This window comes from Varanus komodoensis, unplaced genomic scaffold (assembly GCF_004798865.1).
Source record: "Varanus komodoensis strain SLA01 unplaced genomic scaffold, ASM479886v1 scaffold1, whole genome shotgun sequence".
NCBI lineage: Eukaryota > Metazoa > Chordata > Lepidosauria > Squamata > Varanidae > Varanus > Varanus komodoensis.
This window is the reverse complement of record NW_025335268.1, coordinates 25,585,853-25,605,945: the sequence shown is the minus strand read 5'-3', so window position 1 is coordinate 25,605,945 and position 20,093 is coordinate 25,585,853. Positions and strand designations below refer to the sequence as shown.

Sequence of the window (20,093 nt, the reverse complement as noted above, 5' to 3'; positions counted from 1 at the left end):
TCATCTAAAATTTGATACATTTCAGTAGCATTTTACACTTTTCATTTTCAGGCGCACTGAATATGTATTATGTACTAGAAGCAAAAATTTAACTTAAACTGAACTTTATCAGTGATAATGCATGACTGTAAACTTTTCTGCAAACTCTGGAAACCAGACCATAGATGTTTTCTTAGCCACTTTTCTTCACAAAACTTTTCTCATTGCTTTCACTTTGCCTAAATTATTCTGTCACCATCTTTTATTAATTTCTTCCTATTTCCATACCAACTGTTTTTTCCTGTTGTTAAGCAGCACTCTCAAAGAATGTTGTTAGCAGGTATACAGATTTCAATTAAAGTGATATTGTTAGACAAAGAAGTTCCTCAATAAATAAAAAGAGGCCTAAATTTAACTGCATACGAAACATGATGTGTTTTTAACCTTCAATTATTGGACTGGTGAAAAATGAAGTTTTCCTTACCTACAGTGTACCAACTAGCATCTGTTAATTTGTTGATGACAGCCTCCTGGTATGTTCCATCTGGATTCCTGACTTCCACCACGGTTCCTACCTAAAACATAAAAACTACTTAGATATCTACCAATTTGGTACTCGATTAGAAAATATTGAACAATTTACTTTATTACATACAATTTCTATTTTCAGACGCCTAGCTATTTACTTAAGTACAATATGCAGCTTGATTTCCAAAAAAAAAGATCTGGGAAAAATATGAATGGGAGTAACATTTTAAAACCTGTTGTGTTTTTTTAAATCAAGATACAGTACATGTTGGATGATGTACCATATAGTACTGCATACCCAGATGTTGCAGTGTGCTTATCAACTTTTTGGAATCTAATGATATACTCTGTTCTACAGTGAAGTTCCAATGGTAACTGTGCATAAAGCAGTTGCAGGCAAACATGGGGGAACTTTTGAGTCTCGTTCCTTGCTGCAGAACCTCACAATTCAATGAAAGTTAGTCAAGCAGGGAAAAAATCTCCAGATCTCCACAAGTTCTGTTTGGGGGACACAAAAGAGGGATGAAAAATCATGATGCATGCACAGAATGTTTTATGTCTTGGCCTACTGAAGTTGCAGTTTTGCAACTCTGTCCAGATTTTATTTTATACCTGAAGAGACATTTAAATGTAACTTGGTAGCCTATATTCTTCAAAATATGCAAGTGAAATATACGAAAACACTGGTATTGTATAAGATTGTTTTGTGCAATACAGGAAAAAAATGAAAATCAAATAAGTTGAAAAGTCCTCAGAAAAGGCACCCAAAGAGAAACAGAACTGCAGTGACAGCACTCTTGTTGACAAAATCTGCAATACACCACTGATTTCTACAAAAATTAACACCTAATACTATGATTGTTCAACATGACTGGAAGCAGGAAGCACACCAGGCATTCATCCTGTTGTTCAATTGAAACAATAAATGGCAAAGTATGCACACATAATGTACATGCCCATACATTCAGTGAAACTTAAGAGCAAGTAATTTATGAGACACATCTCAGTTATACAGAGTTATAAATATTGAAGTTGGAAAATAATTTCAATTTGGTCTGATTGCTAGTAATTCACAGAACTGACATTTTGGACTAGGTCAGGGGAGCTTCAGAATTCTACTTAGAAGAAGTAGATCTTAAAAAAAAAAAGGTTAGTAGGCCCAAAGTTTTGCACCCAAATATCTTTTCAGGTATTTTTATGTGCTATTTACTACGTCCTTACTGCCAGCAGATGGTGAACAAGAGCTAATGGTCAAAGTTGTTTCATTACAATAGGTGTCTAAAAAGCCAGACAAGTTTCTCTGGTCTGTGTCCTGAAAGCCTGAACTACTATGCACTACTGTTTCAACTCCTTTGTGTCACTGAAATTATTAAAAGAGAAAATTTCTAATCAGTGTAAAAGATGTTAGTTTTTTTAATTTGAATAATCACTTATCTAAAAACTTTCTTTTAAGTGTTCCATTTGAAATTAACATGCTTTTTGTTAACCCATTATCTTTCCTTCTGTTGTCTTTGCTCTTGTGTTCTCTGTTGAGTTCACAGGAAAGGAAGCAATTAATATTAGAGAATGAAAACAAAACAAAAGCAAAAAGCAAAAGCTGCATTCTCTCCATCATAGGGACAACCCTTCCTTTACACTAGGAACTGTAATGGTTATGAGGAGACATTGCTTATCTCTCATTGTTTTCCATGAGTTAATATATTTCCACAGTATGTATTTTGAATTATTAAATCAGCCACTGATGCATGTGATTCACCAATACATGGAAGGCAGCTAATAATTTCTGTAAAATGAGTTGTCATACCTACACTACTTTGTTTAGGATCACCTTGTGTCCACAGTCTTTTATGAGAAGTTTCTGTAAACTACTTACTATTCTGGAGTAAACCAGGAGTGTGATGCAATATAACCAGCAGCTGTCAGTGAATCAGTGGACTGGACAGAACTGCCAGCTGTAGCAACAATGGAAGAAGAATTCTTGATATGCATAACCACTGAAAGGTAATGTTCAGTCAGTGATTGGTGCTTAAAAAAGGGCCAAATAAACAATGGGAGAGGAGTAAAGATTGTGATGAGGAAGGGATTTGAGGGACGCATCATTTGCGCACACATCTCCTTCACATCACACTCTCACTAGCAAAATAGCAGACATGGGGGGGGCTGATTTGGGGGCTATCCAAATTCTATATGCAAGATTGCTTTCTTGTGGCCAAAATCTTTATTTACCAGAAGGAGTAGCTTAAAGTAAGGAAAGATCCTAAATGTCATATGTGATTCAAAAAGCCTCAAGTGTAAAGAGAAGGCATTCCCACAAATGTATTGTGGTGCATGTTGCAAGTCCCAACATATAAATTGCTTTCTATTCCGTACTGCTCTATAGCTCTCACTGGTGAGTTTTCTGGGAGATAAGAGAAGCAGATAAGCCTGTAGAGAAAACCAGGAAAGTCCAGATGTACTCTCAGAACACTGGCTGTGGTAATTTGAATCCAAGTCCATATATTTTCAGAATCTATTCTAAGTATTCATGCACTATGTGAGATACAAGTTACTTCTTCCATTCTACAGCTCAAAACAATTCAACCCAACATTATGTAAACTATATTCTATCCTGGTTAAATAATAAATGTTCAGGCTCCAGAAGGCAATTTTGATATCTGGTAGCTGAATGTTCAATAAGTACATCTTTCATAAAAATTTCTATAAATAGACCACTCAATCAGGAAATGCATATTATATAAATATGTTACCTTTAAAGGGCCTTTTATGTGATCATCCTGAACTTCTACAGTTGATGAATCATGTCTAAATGTTACCTAAAATACAAAATGCAAAAGACAATAAAAACAATGCAAGGATAAATTGAGCTAATCTATCTTTGATTTTGACTTTAAGCAGCCTGAAGAAACTACAGATTATGTCACTACCAGTCAAATAACTGTATTTCACCTGTCTTCTCTCACTCTCAGTTTGGAAGCACTTCTTCTGTAGCAGTATTAGATTCTGTAGCAGACTACATTGCTAAACAGATTTTGAAAAAGAATCTGAAATATTAAAATTATCACTCAGTTGAAAATATCTATTAAAATGAATATTTGAGCTAATGTAAGACAGGTGGCTGGACTTAGCCTAAGGAAACTTTCTTCAGTCTTCTATCCAGCTACAAAGTAAGTGCCTTGAGTAAGTCACACTCAGGTCTATCCCAGCACTGATTGAATGAAATTCCCACATACATGGTTTCCTCAATGCCTTGAAGGAAGGGTTCCATAGAAAAGTAATCAACGCCATTGGAATATTTGGAATATTTGGAGATTGGAATATTTCATGATTGTGGAAAACTTAAGCTCAACATTTGATAAAGTTAAGACTAATATGGGAAGAAGACTCTCATATCAAAGAAAATTTTCCTAACATCATTTTATCTGCGCAAGTTCTAATTTATATCTTCCTAATTTGATAGTTGCACTTATACATTTTCAAAATGTGGATAATGAACTGATAATGCTTGGAGTTACTGTTAAAAAAACCTAACACTAATGCTATGTTGTTGCTGATTACATTTGGTGTCCACCACCTGTATAATTTAAAACTATTATAAGTTCCCATATGATAGCAGCATAATTTACCAGTGCAAGAGAGCAGCTGACCACTCAACCCCAGAGAAGAAACTCCCCATTTCTCTCTTTCTCAGAATAGCTCACTGTAATACTCACACAACAGGGTTTCTTTTGCAATTTTTTTCTTTTAAATGTACTTATGTACCTTGACTTTGACGAGTCTTTTTGCTGTCTTGATCTTGGCCTCACAGAAGGCCCCTCTATATTTTGCACTCACATCTGTGCCCACAGTCAAATATGGAGGCTCATCAAGGGCCTAGTAGAGAAGAAAAAGGAACACACTTGGCTTTTAAATCCTTTACAGATATTTGATGCACAATCAATCCTTTTAAAGGAGGTTACAATAAATATGTAAAAATAAACAACACAGTCCAAACTCCAGTACGAAGATGTTTTCACAGCTCAAATTACTGCAGCTTTTACAAGTGGGGATCATCAAACTACTTACCTTTATCTTGCCAAAGCAATTAAAATATGCATTAAAATAATTAATAAAAGTTCAGTTACAAAATTCTCAGATTTTCCGTAACTTACAGACTTAGTCACATAGATCAAAGACTTGTGAATTAAAGTAATTATTTTAACTTGATATGTAACCTCAACATTATGTACATTATAGTTCTCCATTCACATAGTTTTCCAGACATTGCTCAGCTTTCATTTCTTTCCATCCATGTTACCTTGGACATGATTTAGCAACTGCTACAGGCAACAGCATATTAACAACATTTTCTTCTACTTGATAATTTGATTATTATATCAGTATACTTCTCTCTACCCACAGAAGACATTATGGAATAGATGGGAATTTTCAGTGGGCTCCTACTGAGCCACTATCCATATACCTCAACCTGAACAAGCCCCTGAATATACTGGGAAAGTCCTCTGGATGGGGGAGGACTATACCAATTCAGAAGAATGTTTAACAAAACCCATAGTTTCAAGAACCCATCAGCGCCTACCCTCAAAAGTGACTCATCCAAGGAACCTAGAGATCCCTTTGCCTAGATCAGTGATGGCAAACCTTTTAGAGACTGAGTGCCCAAACTGCAACCCAAAACCCACTTACTTACCGCAAAGTGCCAACACTGCAATAAAACCTGAATACAGAGGTTTTAATTTAGAAAAAACAACTCATACATTAACATCTTTTGTCTTAAAAGAAAAACACAATTACAGAGCTTTCAATGATACAAACAGCTTTTTATTGAAAGGTAAAAGTTTGCATTTGGCATGCTTTTGCACAATTAATGTAATCTTTGCTGCTGTATGCATGCCGATAATTTGTCAAACCTTGGCTCATACTTTGTTAATTTGAGAGCAACACATGCAGCACTCAGGTCATCTGTTAGTCTGTTTCTTTTATCAGATTTGATGTAATTTGTTAATAAAAACGAATGTATTAAAACTCACAGCCAGTCCAAGCAAATTTATCTATATCCTTGGCAGCACACTGACCAGCCATGCGAAAGCTCAGGCGAGTCGCGGTGCATGACATCATCGCCTAGTGCCTCTACTCCTTTCCAAGCATGCGCATGGCCCCTATGTGCATTGTTATCCAATGCTCGGCTGCTGGGGCGATGCTGGGGCAACTTGGCTCGCATGCCAACAGACAGGGCTCTGTGTGCCCACTGCGGCACATGTGCCATAGGTTCGCCACCACTGGCCTAGACCCTCACACTGATTCTAGAATGCTCTTACTTGTCCTTACATGCTCAAGCAAAAGTGATGATGGGCCAAACTGGAAGCCATAAACCACCAGTGAAATACAAGTCTCAACTGCATGCAGTATTCCTTCTTGCAGTGTTATTTGGGAGCAGAGGAAAACAGTGTTGCCATGGGTTCTACAGCAATATACAGTGGCAATCCAGGAAGTGGTGGAGGAACCCATTATTACAAAGGCCTGGAGATTCTGTCTGAGATAACAGCTTCTATAGGGCTTTCCTCACAGTTTCTAAGATCTAGACCAGGGGTGAGCAACTTGTGTTTCTCCCAGATTTTTGTCCTACAATTCTCAACAGCCCTAGACAGCATAGCTAGCAGAAATTACAGCAGTTGTAGGCAAAAGCATCTGGAGAACCATGAGTTGTCTGTCCATGCTCTATGGATAATTAGCTGCTAATTTGGGGGACCTCAAAACTTTGACAAATGTTCTTTAATAGGTATCAAGAGGGTAACCAACCATCTGTTGGAAATGTTTAACAGGTGGGATATCCTACCATGAGAATACCTTTTCAAATGATCCACTAGGTTACTCCTGACTTTACACATTCCCATAATTTAATTTAGGAATAGAAAACTTTAGGCAACATGTGCTTTTTTTTTTTTTTTTTTACTAAAAATGAAGTTCTGTAGTCGTGAAGCATATTTCCTTCTTGTTTAAGAAATTATAAATTTATTCCAAGTAATTCAATTGCATTCTTTTCAGTTTAAAAATTGTCAGATATGATTTAAATCTGAAGAGCCAATTGCTTTCATTTTCTGAAAAGAATGGAAGTATCAGTACACTTAAAACCAACCCTTCCCTATCTCTATTTCCCATATCCAAGGTGAAGGGGAATGTTTTTACAACTTGGTAAACAACAGCAAAATCCTAAAAATCTACTGACTAGAGTAGGTTAAGATTAAGCAGAACCTATTTATACAACCAAGATTTCAGATAGTCCAGCTCAACAGTGCTACTATGCTCCCAGAACTGTGCCAGCAAAATTGCTAAAAACTAAGTAGGAATAAAGGAGAGTTGTGGCAATGGCATACTTATGTCTTACTCAAAAGTTCAATCTTTCCCCACAACACACAAACAGTAGCACATAACTTTACAGTCAGAAGAAGACTAGTGTCAATATTTTCTAAAGGTGTAAAATTCTCAGGAATTTTGAAGCCATTGGAAAAATATGGATCCCCCCCCCCAGAAGTTTTGGCAAAAAACTCTACACCTCTTATTTTTAACAAGCTTGACACATCTAAACTCATTCTGTTTCCTGACTCCTAGATAAGCAGAGGAAACTGACCAAGCTGGTATGGGGGCTCTATACAAGCAAGATCTCAGAGAGTGAGTGATCAGAGTGAGCAAGCAAGCAAGCAAGCAGAGAGAGCTAACAGAAGTTTGGCAGTGGAGTTGAACAAGGGAAGACAAAGAGGAGATTAATTTTTAAAAAATGTTGTAACATACATCTGTATATAGTAGGAATCTGTTCTTAACCTTCAGGAAAACCAGGATAAAGCACAGCTCATTCCAAAAGCATCAGTAATGTAGAATAAAAAAGGAGGAGACTATAGACCAGGATGGTCAGACCTGCTCAACAGAATAGTCACATATGGTAAATGTTTTAGAGCTGTAAGTGGACACCTGCAGGAGCTGTGACAAGCGGCAAGTGGGCGCCTGTGGGCAGCAGTGAGTGGCAAGCAGCAAGTGGGCTGCTGCAGGCAGTGGTGAGCAGCAATTGGTGCCTGTGGGAACCTGCAGCAGTGAGGGTAACCCACAAAATAAATTCAGTAGTGCTGCATGCAGCTCCTGAGCCTCAGTTTGCCCACCTCTGCTATATCAAAAAAAAAAAAAAAAAAAAACTCTGCAGTGGTGGTCACCTGCAAGGCCTGTGAAGTGCTGTGGGGGGTGCCTAAAACCAACATGGCAAGCACATACAACAAATGCAAGCAGATGCCCTGTTAGAAGAAAAAGTGAGAGTATTCGAACAGCAAGTGTCCACCCTCAAGGAAATAAGAGAAGACAAAGAGTTCTTAGAGAATAGCAGAACTACAACAGCAAAGTGAAGTATGGGGGATAGAAGAGCAACAGATAGCTAAGGCAGCACGGGCAAATCCTGAATATCAAGGGGAAATTAAGGAGAAATAATCCCTGGAAAAGCATGACAGTTAGGAGCAGAAGAACTAGAAGACACTACACCACTGAAGCAGTGAAACTATCTGAAGATTTGTCTGTTCAGGTATCTGAAAAGAATGGAAGTTAACAGTAACTTCTTTTAAAAAATCAGCCCTTCACTATCCTTCCTTCTTATGTTTAAGATATATTCAGGTACATCAAGATGAGACTGGAGGACACCATACAGAAGAGCTACTACAGGGCACCCTGTGTGACAGCAAGTATAAGGCTGGAGGTCAGTCAAGCAAAAGCAACAAAACCAAGGTCAACAACAATAAGGGAAGAGTGGTAGTTATGCAGGACTCCCTGCAGTGTGGGGTAGAAGCTCATGTATATGATAAAGAACCATGGAGTCACCAGGTGTGCTGTCTCCTTGGAAGAATGATGTGACTAAAGAGTAGCCAGTGCTTGTAACACTGACACATATCCCTTTCCTTCTCATCCATGTGGGAATAAACAATAACTGCTAAGTGGAGCTTTAAAGAAAACATATCAGTCTTTGAAGCTTAGGGAAGGAAACTCAAGAACTTTGGGGCCCTGAGAGCTTCAGCTGTGGGGTGGTACAGAAATGAATAACAGAAACAATAAGTAAACTTCGGGGTAGCAGTGCACATAGACTTAAGCACTACAAGAATGTGGCTGTAATAGCACCTAAACAATATTCTTCTAAAAATGTATGAAGAAAGCTAGACCATAAAGCACATAGTCTTCAATACCTATATACTAATGCCCAGAGTATGGGAAACAGCACAAACTTGAAATCTTAATACATGACTCCTAATGGGATGGCTCCTATGATTAAAAATTAAGTAACTGAAGGACAGAACCTGTTCAAAGAAAACAGAAAAGGAGGCTGAGTCAAACTATATGCTAAAGATACATATCTCTATAAAGAAATACAGGAGGAAGAGCTTATAGTGCTTCAACCGTTGGGTGGTCTAGAAAATAAATAAATAAATAGCTTCTAGATTAAAATAAATGAAGCCAAAAATACATGGAACAAGGTGGTTGGAATCTGCTACCAACCACCCAGTCACAGAAAAGACAAGGATGAAACTTTTGAAAAGCAATGTATCTATGCTTCAGAGATGCATGATGGAGTAGCAATGGGGGACTTCAATTTCCCCTATGTCCAGGGAGACAAATTCTGCGAAATATGACCTCTCCAAGAAATCCCTGATTTGTGTTGCTGATATTTTTTTTTTTTTTGCACAGATAGTGAAGGAAGGCACTTGAAGACTGGCGATCCTTGACTTCAGTCTAATGAACAGGGATAATCCAGTGGATAAAGTAGCAACAATGGGAAGCCTGGGGGAAAGTGACCATGCCATACTTGAATTCTCTATTCTAAAGGAAGCAAAAGCTGAGTGTAGCCAAATGTATACTCTAGATTTTTACAAAATAAACTCAATACAATGATACCTAAGTTCCCATGGCAAGTGGCTCTAAAGAAAGGAATCTAAGATGGGAGAGGATTTTTAAGGACATTCTAAAGGTACAATTACAAACAATTCCAACAAAGAGGGAGAAGATAATAGAAAAGGCTGATATAAGGTCATTAAACAATTAGACATGACCTCGAAACAAAAAGAGACACGTAAAGGAAGTGGAAGGAAGGCCACGGAGGCAGCACAGAATTGTATGGATGACAGTAGGAAGGGTAAAGCTGAGAATAAGAGAGGATTAGTGAGGAATAATAAAAGCAACAAAAAAGCTTTCTTCAGATATGTGCAAAGTAACACAGAGAAGAAAGAAATTGTGCTCAGCTACTCAGTGATGACAAAATGGTAACAGATGACAAAGAAAAAGGCAGGAGTGCTCAGCTACTACTTTAGCTCAGTTTTCTCTCCAAAGAGAGTCTATCATCTCTCTGGCAAAGGTGAAGTGCAACCTGAAGGGGCAGAATTGCAGCTTGAGACTGATTGGTCAAGAAACACCTAATCACTTTGAATGAGTTCAAATCTCCAGGGCCTGATAATCTGCAGCCAAGATTAACAGAGGAAGTGCCAGAAGCACTCTCAAAGTCACTCTATCTTTGAGAAATTATGGAAGTGGTAAAGTGCCAGATGACTGGAGGAGAACTAATGTTGTCCCTATATTTAAAAGGAGGAAAAGAAAGACTCTGGAAACTACAATCCACAATCTGACATGAATCCCTGGGAAAATTCTGAAGCAGATCATAAAGCAACCAATCTGCAACACACTTTGAAACAATGCAGTAATTACTACAAGCCAACATGAATTTGTCAAGAAGAAATCCTGCCAGACTTATATGACCTCATTGTTTGATCAGGTATTCTCCACAGTAGATTGTGAGAAAGATATAGACATACTGCAACTTAACTTCAGCGAAGATTTGACTGAGTGCCCCATGATATCCTGGTTAGCTAACTAGCTAAAAGAGGGCTAGATAGGACAACTATCAGAGGGATCCACAGTTGGCTACAAAATTGGACTCAAACAGCACACATCAATGGCACATTCTCTGACTGGGGAGAGATAATACATTCAGTTCTGGGCCCAGTTGTTCAACATTTATTATTAATGAATTGGATGAGAAGTTGTAAGGAACGCTGATCATTTGCAGATAACACAAAATTGGGTGGGATAGCTAATATCCCAGAAGCCAGAAACAAAACTCAAAGCAATCTTCATAGGTTGGAGTGCTGGGCTGAAAATAACAGAATGAAATTTAACAGGGACAAATGCAAAGTTTTACACCTAAGAAGCCAAATGTATGGTTATAAGATGGAGCATTGGTTTTCAACCACCGGTCCACAAGCATTTTCCTTCCAGTTCATGAGGGGGCCACATCTTGCTCACTGCAGATCAACATGGGGGCTGGCTGTGCCCCACCACCTGTTCCTAAGCCGATATCACATTCACGGAGAGTGCATCAGCGCTATCAGGGCAGCCGGGGAGGGGAGTGACCGATCAGTGGGAGCGACCGATCAGTGGGAGCGACCGATCAGTGGGAGTTGATGTAGAGCCATGCTGTGCCAATCTAGGTATTTTGCTCTTTTGTTAGCATTTTTTATTGCTCGATTTCTGTTTGTTTTGGAGAATTTTCATTTTTTTCTTTGTATTGTGTTAGAGAACTAATACACAGAATTATTATGTGTATGGTACATTTTGATTTAGCCTCAGTGGTCTCCAAGGGGTTTTTCCTGTTTTCACTGGTCCTGAGCTGTGGAAAGGTTGAAAACCAAGGAGACAGAGGATGTTTGGTTCAACAATACTGCAAGTAAGAAGGATCTGGAATGCTTGCCAATCATAAGCTAAATATGGGTCAACAATACAGTGGTACCTTGGTTCAAGAACTTAATCCATTCCATGACTCTGGTCATGAACCAAGTCAAATTTCCCCACAAGGTTCAATGTAAATAAGGTTAATCCATTCTGACCCCTACGAATGTGGTCACAAACCGATTTTGGTTGTGAACCAAGTCAAATTTCCCCACAAGGTTCAATGTAAATAAGGTTAATCCATTCTGACCCCTACGAATGTGGTCACAAACCGATTTTGGTTGTGAACCAAGTCAAATTTCCCCATAAGGTTCAATGTAAATAAGGTTAATTCGTTCTGTAAACATTTTTTAATCATAAATATTTGAAACAAAGTAACAAAGTACAGTACTGTAGCGTACACTAACCTAGGTGGGGGGGAGGTTATTGTTGGAAGGGAGAGTCCCCCTCCATAAGGTCATCAGGGAGATCTCTTTCAGGGATTTCCTCTCTACTTTGTCTCTTAGCTGCAGGGTCAATTTTGGCAAAAAATCTGCACGTTCTTGTCACCTTCATTACCGCTCTGCACATTCTTTTTACCACCGTGCTTGCTCTGCACTGTCTTTGGAGCCATTATTCAATAAGCTTCACAACAAGTGACCACAGGTCTGTCTGCAACCGTAAGCAGGAAAGATGGGAGCAATCACGATCGTGCTCATGCAGGGAAGATGGCCGCGATCGTGGTCATCACCTGATGCGAAGTTCATGACCTGAGGCAATTTTTTCCTGAAATTTTTGTTTGTGAACCAATTTGGTCGTGAACTGCGGCATTCGTGAACTGAGCTACCACTGTATATGACTACAAAAAAGACCAATGCTATTCTGAGCTCATTAAAAAGTTATCACTTCCAAATCATGCGAGGCACTAGTTTCCCTCTACTCAGCACTGCCTAGGCCTCATTGAGTTCAGGGCATCACAGTTTAAGAAAGATGCAGACAAACCACTAAAAGGCTCTGAGGATGGCAACAAAGACAATCAGGGAACAGGAAACAAAGTCCTAAGAAGAGTGACTGAAAGAACTGGGCATGTTTGGCCTTCAGAAGAGAAGACTGAGGAGAGGTATGATAGCACTCTTCAACTACTTGAAAGGCTATCATAGAGAAAAGGGCTGTTCTCAATCATCCCAGTGTGCAGGACACAAAATGATGGGCTTAAGTTACAGGAAGCTGATTTTGGCTGAACATCAAGTAAAACTTCCTGACTGTTAGAACAATAAAACAGTGGAACCTGCTATCTAAAGGAGGCTGTGGGCTCTCCCACACTACAGGCATTGAAAATGCAGCTGGACAGCCATCTATCAGGGATGCTTTAACTTAGAGTCCTGCATTCAGCAGGGGGTTGGACCCAATAACCTAATGAGCCCATTCAAACTTTAAAATTCTGATTCTAGGACAGCCTTCCTCAACCCACTGCCAACTACAATTTTGGAGGGAATGATTTGGAAGTACAGAAACACGTTCATATTTTTTCCCTCCCTATTTTCTCAAGTGTGCCACAGCATGTTGCACTTGTCCAATATGGAAGACCTGAAGACTGCAGTCTTGCACCTCTGGACTCTTTCAGCAAGGGATGAGTGCTGGCTTTGCCATTCTGCAAGCCTTTCCTCCCACCTCACTTAGTCTGTCCAGGAGCCCCTTTGTCATCTCATCTGCCTCTCTCTCCTGGTTGACTTTGAGGCTGGCTGGATTGAGGCAATGCTGTGAGATGCTCCAGGAGCCCCAGTCCTGCAAAGAGGCCTGCCTGCTAGACTGCCTGCTGTAGACACAATTATTAATATCCCTCTTGACCTGAGATGCACTGTAACTATTTCTGCTGGCTTGATGCAGGATAGCCACTACCCAAAGTAGAAAGCCCCTTTGGGGGGAGCTGCTTCAGGGCCCTCCCTCTAACACAGTTGTTATTTTCAGTGCCTGGGGGTAAGGGGCTCCTCTATACCATACATGGGGTTGACTGTTCAGAAGCTACAACTTGTGCAAAAGGCAGTAGCCAGATTAAGGACAGGGATGAGATGGTTTGATCACGTAACACCAAATCTGGCCCACTTGCACTAGTTGCTTATATGCTTCCAAATTCAATTCAAGGTGCTGGTTTTGACCTATAAAGCCCTATACAGCCTGAGACCGAACGCCTCTCCCAACCTTTATCTACTCAGACACTGCAATCAATTTCTGGAGTCTTTCTCTGATTGCCACCTCCAAGGGAAGAACGGATGGTGGCAACAAGGAGAAGAGCCCCTTCAGGGTGGCTCCCCAGTTTCAGGGTGCCTCCCCTGCTGAGGTCCGCCTGGAGTCAACTTTATCATCTTTTCAGTGTCAGAAGAAGACAGTCCTCTACTATAGGGCAACCATTCAAAAAAAAGTAACTGGGGCCTGTTGATTGTGAAACAGGGTTTAACAGGGTCTTTTAAAAGTGTAATATAATTTCGTTTTGGTTTGGTTTTGAATTTGTATTGGTAATTTAATGATGTTTTCATATGCTTTAATTGGTAGATATTATATTGTTTTTAAATATGTTGCTGTTAACTGCCCAGAGAGCATCAGCTGTTGGGCAATATAGAAATTAAATAAATATATAAGTCTTGCCTGGAACAAATGGGCACCAGTAGTATACCTGCCTCCCAGTGGGGTGCCATTTAATCTGTCCCATTCAACTGCTTTCTCAGGACTTGAGGGGGGCAGTTGTAAGGGTCCCATACTATGCACAGCAGTTAGGACTCTGAAAAGGAGCTGTGAAAAGAGGGGCAGGGAAATCTGTTCAGAAGGAAATACTATTGAGATTGCATTTAACTTGAAAAGACTCAGTCTAAGAATAGTAAGCACCCAAAATTAATTTAAGAACCTTTCTACAATTTCAACCTATTGTTTGAAGAGTCACATTTTTATTGACTTTCACAAATTTTTCTGTTAAGCATCTTTTTTGTGCTTTTTAGGTTGTCTCTAGTGGTGGTGTTAATCCCATGCCTATGCCATAGAACCAGACTAACGGTTTTATCTGAGGTAGAGAAGGTTTATTCCAGTGGCAGCTGCTACAAGGTTTTATAGTTGATGCAGCATTGCTTAGGGTTGAAATCTAACTGAGAAGTTTATTAAAAACTGTGGCAGTGAGTTCTATAGACCCAAGTCTCAAAATTAATATTAAACAAAAGAAACAAAAGTGGGATGGCCCACATACTGCTCTGTTGCATCTGGTGGCAATGTCAGTATAATCGAGAGTACTTGTTTCAAGTATGGGTTTTATATTACAATTGCATTAATTGGCTGCTGCAGTATCAAACCAGAAGAAGCCCGGAACAGAAACCAAACTGTGAATCCTGCATATTATCTTCCATACTATATTATGACGACCTTGTTCAAATGTTGGGAACTGAATATTACTTGGAGAATCCCCAAATATCTATCAGTGAAAGTACATTATATCAATAAACTCAACAGGAACAGAAGAAATAACTATGCTCAAAATTGTACAGAGAAAGATAAAAAGCATTTTCCCCATGGCTTCATTATTTCCAGAAATTTTACAGCTCGTTTTTTTATAAAAGTTTTCTTATTATAATTTTTAGAAATCACTTCTGGTGAGTAAGGCAAGATTATCAATACATATATTGATCTTGTATCAAATATTATTCCTCATTCTAAAAGAAAACATTTCAAAGCCCAAAACAGTTCAATTTAAAAACAAAAAAACAAAAAACCTAAAACAATTTTTGTGGTGGTGGGGGGGGTAGATAGCATGTTCTTTCCCCTGGGGCCTTCACATCTCTAGTATATCCGTTCCCATTAAAGTCAATAGAAACAACAAACAATTAGGAAACAGCAATCCACCAATCTTGGAATGACAGAAGTTAGTACTTGGTGTAATTCCATCAAAACACACCACCAGCACCATCTAAATCCCACAGAGGCAGAACACAGTTCACATGATAGGGCAAAGAGCTATAGCTCTCCATCCTTCTCTAGCATACCCTTAAGAGCTCCCATGGCACACTCTAGCAACAAACACTTGAGAAGGGGAACTTCCATCACAAAGTGCCTTGAAATTTCCAAGGCATAGTATGCATGCACACACAGAAAGGGGTATAGACTTTTCAATTTACAGAAGAGGAGCTAAGTCAAACCTACGGCTGCAGAGGCATAGCCTAAGACAAAAGTTTTGGGTGCTTCTTCCTGCAACCTCCACTGCAATGGTCCTGGTAAGTAATGTGGTACAGCAACACAAATTGTATAGCTTAGCATGTGGTCCTTAAGGATGATACACTTATTAATAAATGATAGATGCCAATTTACTAGGCAGGCTAGCCTACTTTAATAGAATGGGAAAGAGTATCATACAAAATCAGGAGACTGCAAACTATCATAATGGATAGCATCTTATTGGCCTTCACACCTGCTGAACCCACTGTTGGAGCTATAGAGCTTTAGCAAGGCTAAAAATGACCCCAAACAAATGGAAACACTCATTTGTGAAAGAGGGCAGCTCAGTGGAGCTTACAAGGGAGCACAGTTGACTTGTCCATTCAGAAAATAACCAATTTCCATTAGTTTCTAAGGTTACTTTTTAGAAGTTCCATAGCCTATTATAAAAGTGATGGGTCCTGTGAGCACAGAAGAACCAATCAAAGTGGAACAGCCCTGTTGGATACTATCTTGTACTAATAAATATTATTTCTGATTACTGAAATTAAAAGCAAAAATGATCAGACCCTGCATACAAACAAAAATCCTTTCTAACAATTAATGAATCGTGTAATCAGACCAGGTAACCTATTTGAATGACTTCTTTCTTGCTTTCCTTTTGGCTAAATTACCAGAGAAATTATCTTTTTTTAAAAAGATTTGCCTAGCAATCTTATTTTCAGCTGAGACTGTAATACCCTGGTTAAGCCTCTTTTGTCCTACAGGAGATCCAGGTCATATAAAGGAAATACATCTTCACAGAATGCATAATTAAACTATGGAATTCACTACTACAAGATGCAGTAGAGGCTGCCAAGATGGATGGCTGTAAAGGGGATTAGACAAATTAATGGAGCATAAGACTACTACTCATGATAGCTATGTGCTACCTCTAGTATCAGAAGTAGTATGCCTCTTAATACTTGCAGTCAGAAAACACAAGCAGGATGCTGCTACTGTACTTGTGTCCTGTTCATGGTTTTCTGATATACAGTTGTTTGGTCTGTGTGATCAGAATACTGGACTAGACAGACCCTTGGTTTAATGCAGCATAGCTCTTAAGTTCCTCTTACTTAACGATACTTTATCATTTCCAGTTTAGTAAAGGTACACTCACCAGAGGCAATCACTATGGAGATGCAACAGAATACTTTTTCTTATTATTTTTTCCACTGAAGTCCTGTCCAGTGGGAGGGTGTCTTCTGAAGAGCTCAAACCAGTGTTTGATCCTCCCTCCCATTCAGCAAAGATATCACTAGTCCCAATTGACAGCCCTCAACAATGAATCAGTAGAATACTGCAGCTACCCTGCAAAGCATGCTGGGAACCTATCTGACCATGTCACTCACTCACTGGTATGAAGGTTAAAGGCAAATATCAGATAGGTACCATTGTTCTTATCAGAAGAGCAGTACAACTCTATTTAGAACTATGCCTCCCTGGAAAAGCAAGACAAATATGTGGATACAAAGAAAAGTAACTAGTGCAGCTAAGCCAGAGTTGTCCATGATTCCATCAAGTCCAGGCCTGTCCTGGTCCCACAAGAGACTATACAAGCCCAAGCACTCACCAAACAAAAGAATAACTGTTTCTTCCCAATCACTCACTTGGCCTGGCCTTAAAGAGTTATAATACAACAGACATAACATTTTTACCAATTAATATTATTAAACGTATATTCTGCTATATTGGAATATAATAAAGTACATACACACACACTATACAAAAATGTGAACACATATTAAAGCAAACTTCCAACTTGAACAAACTTGCCTAGCAAAGCAATGTTTATCTGCCCTTTGGTGTGATTGTTTTTTATAAGTTACAAGGTCTACTCACAGTTTTGCTTGTAAAGAAAATGGAAATATACATTTGGGCAAGGATGAGGAGGAGTGAGATAAGAAGGAGAAAGACCATCACAGGGATACAATCCTATGCATGGTTAAACAGAAAAATGTTCTAAAATTTCCAGCATGGCTGGCTGGGGCATTTGTACGACTTTTCTGTCTAAGCATGCATAGGACTGAGCCTTAAAGCCTTTACTTTGATTAGTCAATAGAATCACCACTACTCCGGGCCTGCAGGAAGACTGGATAACATGAAAGAGATGCCACTGCAGAGGGTAACCAGCTTGAAGGACATATAAGAGACCCAGGGAGGCCCATGTGTGAAGAGCTAACTTGAAATATAATGACTTGGTAGCCATGATGTGATAGTGGTGGAAAATAAAGAACAGAAAAGTTAAAACTAACTGCTGATATTAGCATGTTGCAGCCCACTTAGCACAAGTGCAGTCTTCAGGAAGAGTGTTACTAGGATTAGGATTGTTTCAACCTACTTTGACTGACCTGAGTGCTTAGAAAGTGTTTAGAAAGGGAGACTTTTAATAAAGTCCCTTTCCCTGGCTATACTGACAGATCACAAAAACTAATACAGTAACAAAAAGAGAGGAAACTAAGAAGAAAGATAGGAAGAGTTTTTTAAAAAGCTAATTAGGATTAGGGACTAGCAAAGTTGGAGCAAAGTCCACATGCTGGTGCTTCTCTGTCAGAAACTAAGCCCAGGCAGAGCCTGAATATAGAGACTGCAATCAAGCACAAGATTTCTTTGGAAATATTTCTTATCAGGTCAGCTTGCTAAGAGGAATGGTTAAAAAACAGAATAATAGCTAAGAAGATTGGCACATTAGTCCTCCAGCCTAGTTACTCAGAAAAGAAGAGATAAGTGGATAAGCATGTCACTATTCTTTATAACTATTAATGATTAGTATGGTTAGGTTAGCAATAAGAAAGAACCACTCAAAGTACCAGTGGGATTCCAACTCAGCAGTTCTAACTAGCCAATATGATCAGATATCCCTTGCATTTGGTAAATCACATGAGGCAGAGAGGATGGTATTTGCAATTTACCAAAGGTGATCCTTCTGTGACATGGGAAATCCTAACCGAATTGATAAGTCTTGCTGATTCCACTAAGGCCTATAGTGGAGTTAGCTTGTCCTTTACTGCAGCTGCTGTTGCAACTGAAAGAAGCCAGAACAGCCTATGTGTGAACCCATCACAAGAACGTGCCAGTGCTGCCAGGGACTGGTGACTAGAGAGGATTCAAGTCCCCTTCCTCAGCAAAATCCAAAGCAGGTCTGTGCTACACAGCCCTATCTCCAAGGTTTAAACCATGGTTCCTCAAACTTCGGCCTGCACGCCAGATTCGGCCCACCATGCCCATTTATCTGGCCTGGCTCAGAGGTTTTGTACTCCCCACACATTCTGCTGCCTGCCTTGCTGTGCGTGCAGTGAGGCACCGGCTTGCTCACTTGGAGATCGTTTTGGATTTGCCAAAACGCCTCACTGCTTGCACCCACTGCTGCTTCGCTGTGCACGCGCGCCACCACCTCACCGCCCAAGCACACGTGTGCCCGCTGCCACTGCCTCACGAACCCGTGCCTACGGGCACCTCCGCCTCACTGCCCTGTGCCCGCCGCCACTGCATTTCAACTGGCCCCCTGTTGAATAAGTTTGAGGACCCTGGTTTAAACCCATTATCACACAGGTAAGCATCTGACAAGGGAACACATGTTGGGGGACAAAACTGCTGCTCCCTTAGCCTTCCTCCCCTCTCACCTTTGCAAGATATGCATACTGATACAATCTGTCAAAATAGTCCATCATGGTTTACTTAAGTCATGGTGGGCCACCATTAGTGCCAAGTGGGATCTGAATATTCATGGCCTGGCTGCTGTTTGTTCTGTTGTGCAAGCTCAGATAGCAGGGGTAGTATGTTGATTAGACAATCTGCACATAACCCTAGAACACACCATGGGTTCAAGTGTGGATTGTTCATACTCCTCTGCCTAGGTTCTTAAGACATAACAAGCTACTACAGGGCCCTGTATATTCACACAGGCCACTAGGATGTCAAGTGTGGCACCCCACACGGCAAAAGAATAAAGAACTTGGGCAGAAATATGTAGCTGCTACAACTATCTGCCAATGTATATTTAATACAACTAACAGTTATTGACACTGGAATGGGGGGGGGCAGGGAGTCAAAGTCCTACCTGGACAGCTCCACAATGCCTCTCTGAAAAGAGAACCATTTTGCTGCTCTAATTCTCTCCCTCAGTCTCCATGCTAAAGTGCTTTCCACTTCCTTATTGCATTACAGGGCAGGCACACTTTCTAGCTTCATCCACATATGTAGGCAGAAACCTGGATTACCACAGATTCCTGGGGTTCTTAGCTGATATATGCAGTCTCTCCCTACAGTTCTGATGCGGGATCTGCTTGACTGGGATGGATTCACCTGGAACATTCTTGCACTGATCTGCCCTACCTCCCCTCTTTCCAGTTCTCCTTTGCCTTTTGGGCTCCAACCTCCCTTTCCTGCAGTCCTGTCCTAACTATAGCAGCACATTTGGGGCCCTTTTCCAAGATCAGCCCTGCCCTCCCAGTTTACCCAGATTCCATCAGTCATGACTGAGCTACCTAATGGATCACCGGAGCTGCGATAGGAGGCAGAACTACTTTTACTTAGATTACAGTTAAAACTTAGCATAACCTCTTAAGAAAACTGGTGAACAAAGCTGCAAGAAGTCCTTTTCATCACTGATATGCTGAGCTGAAGAAAACAGATTC

At 39.9% G+C, this 20,093-nt stretch overlaps 1 protein-coding gene across 4 annotated transcripts in view; it reads right to left on the bottom strand.

Annotated features, from left to right (window-relative positions):
• ARID4B (AT-rich interaction domain 4B) overlaps positions 1-20,093 on the bottom strand; it is a 120,972-nt gene that overhangs the window by 68,602 nt on the left and 32,277 nt on the right. For all 4 annotated transcript variants that reach the window (XM_044420111.1, XM_044420103.1, XM_044420119.1 and 1 more), the window contains exons 3-5: positions 4,267-4,377; positions 3,255-3,320; positions 464-554 (exon numbers count right to left, since the gene is read on the bottom strand). In XM_044420111.1, coding sequence (XP_044276046.1) covers positions 464-554; positions 3,255-3,320; positions 4,267-4,377 — 268 coding nt within the window. The remainder of the gene's footprint in view (positions 1-463; positions 555-3,254; positions 3,321-4,266; positions 4,378-20,093) is intronic.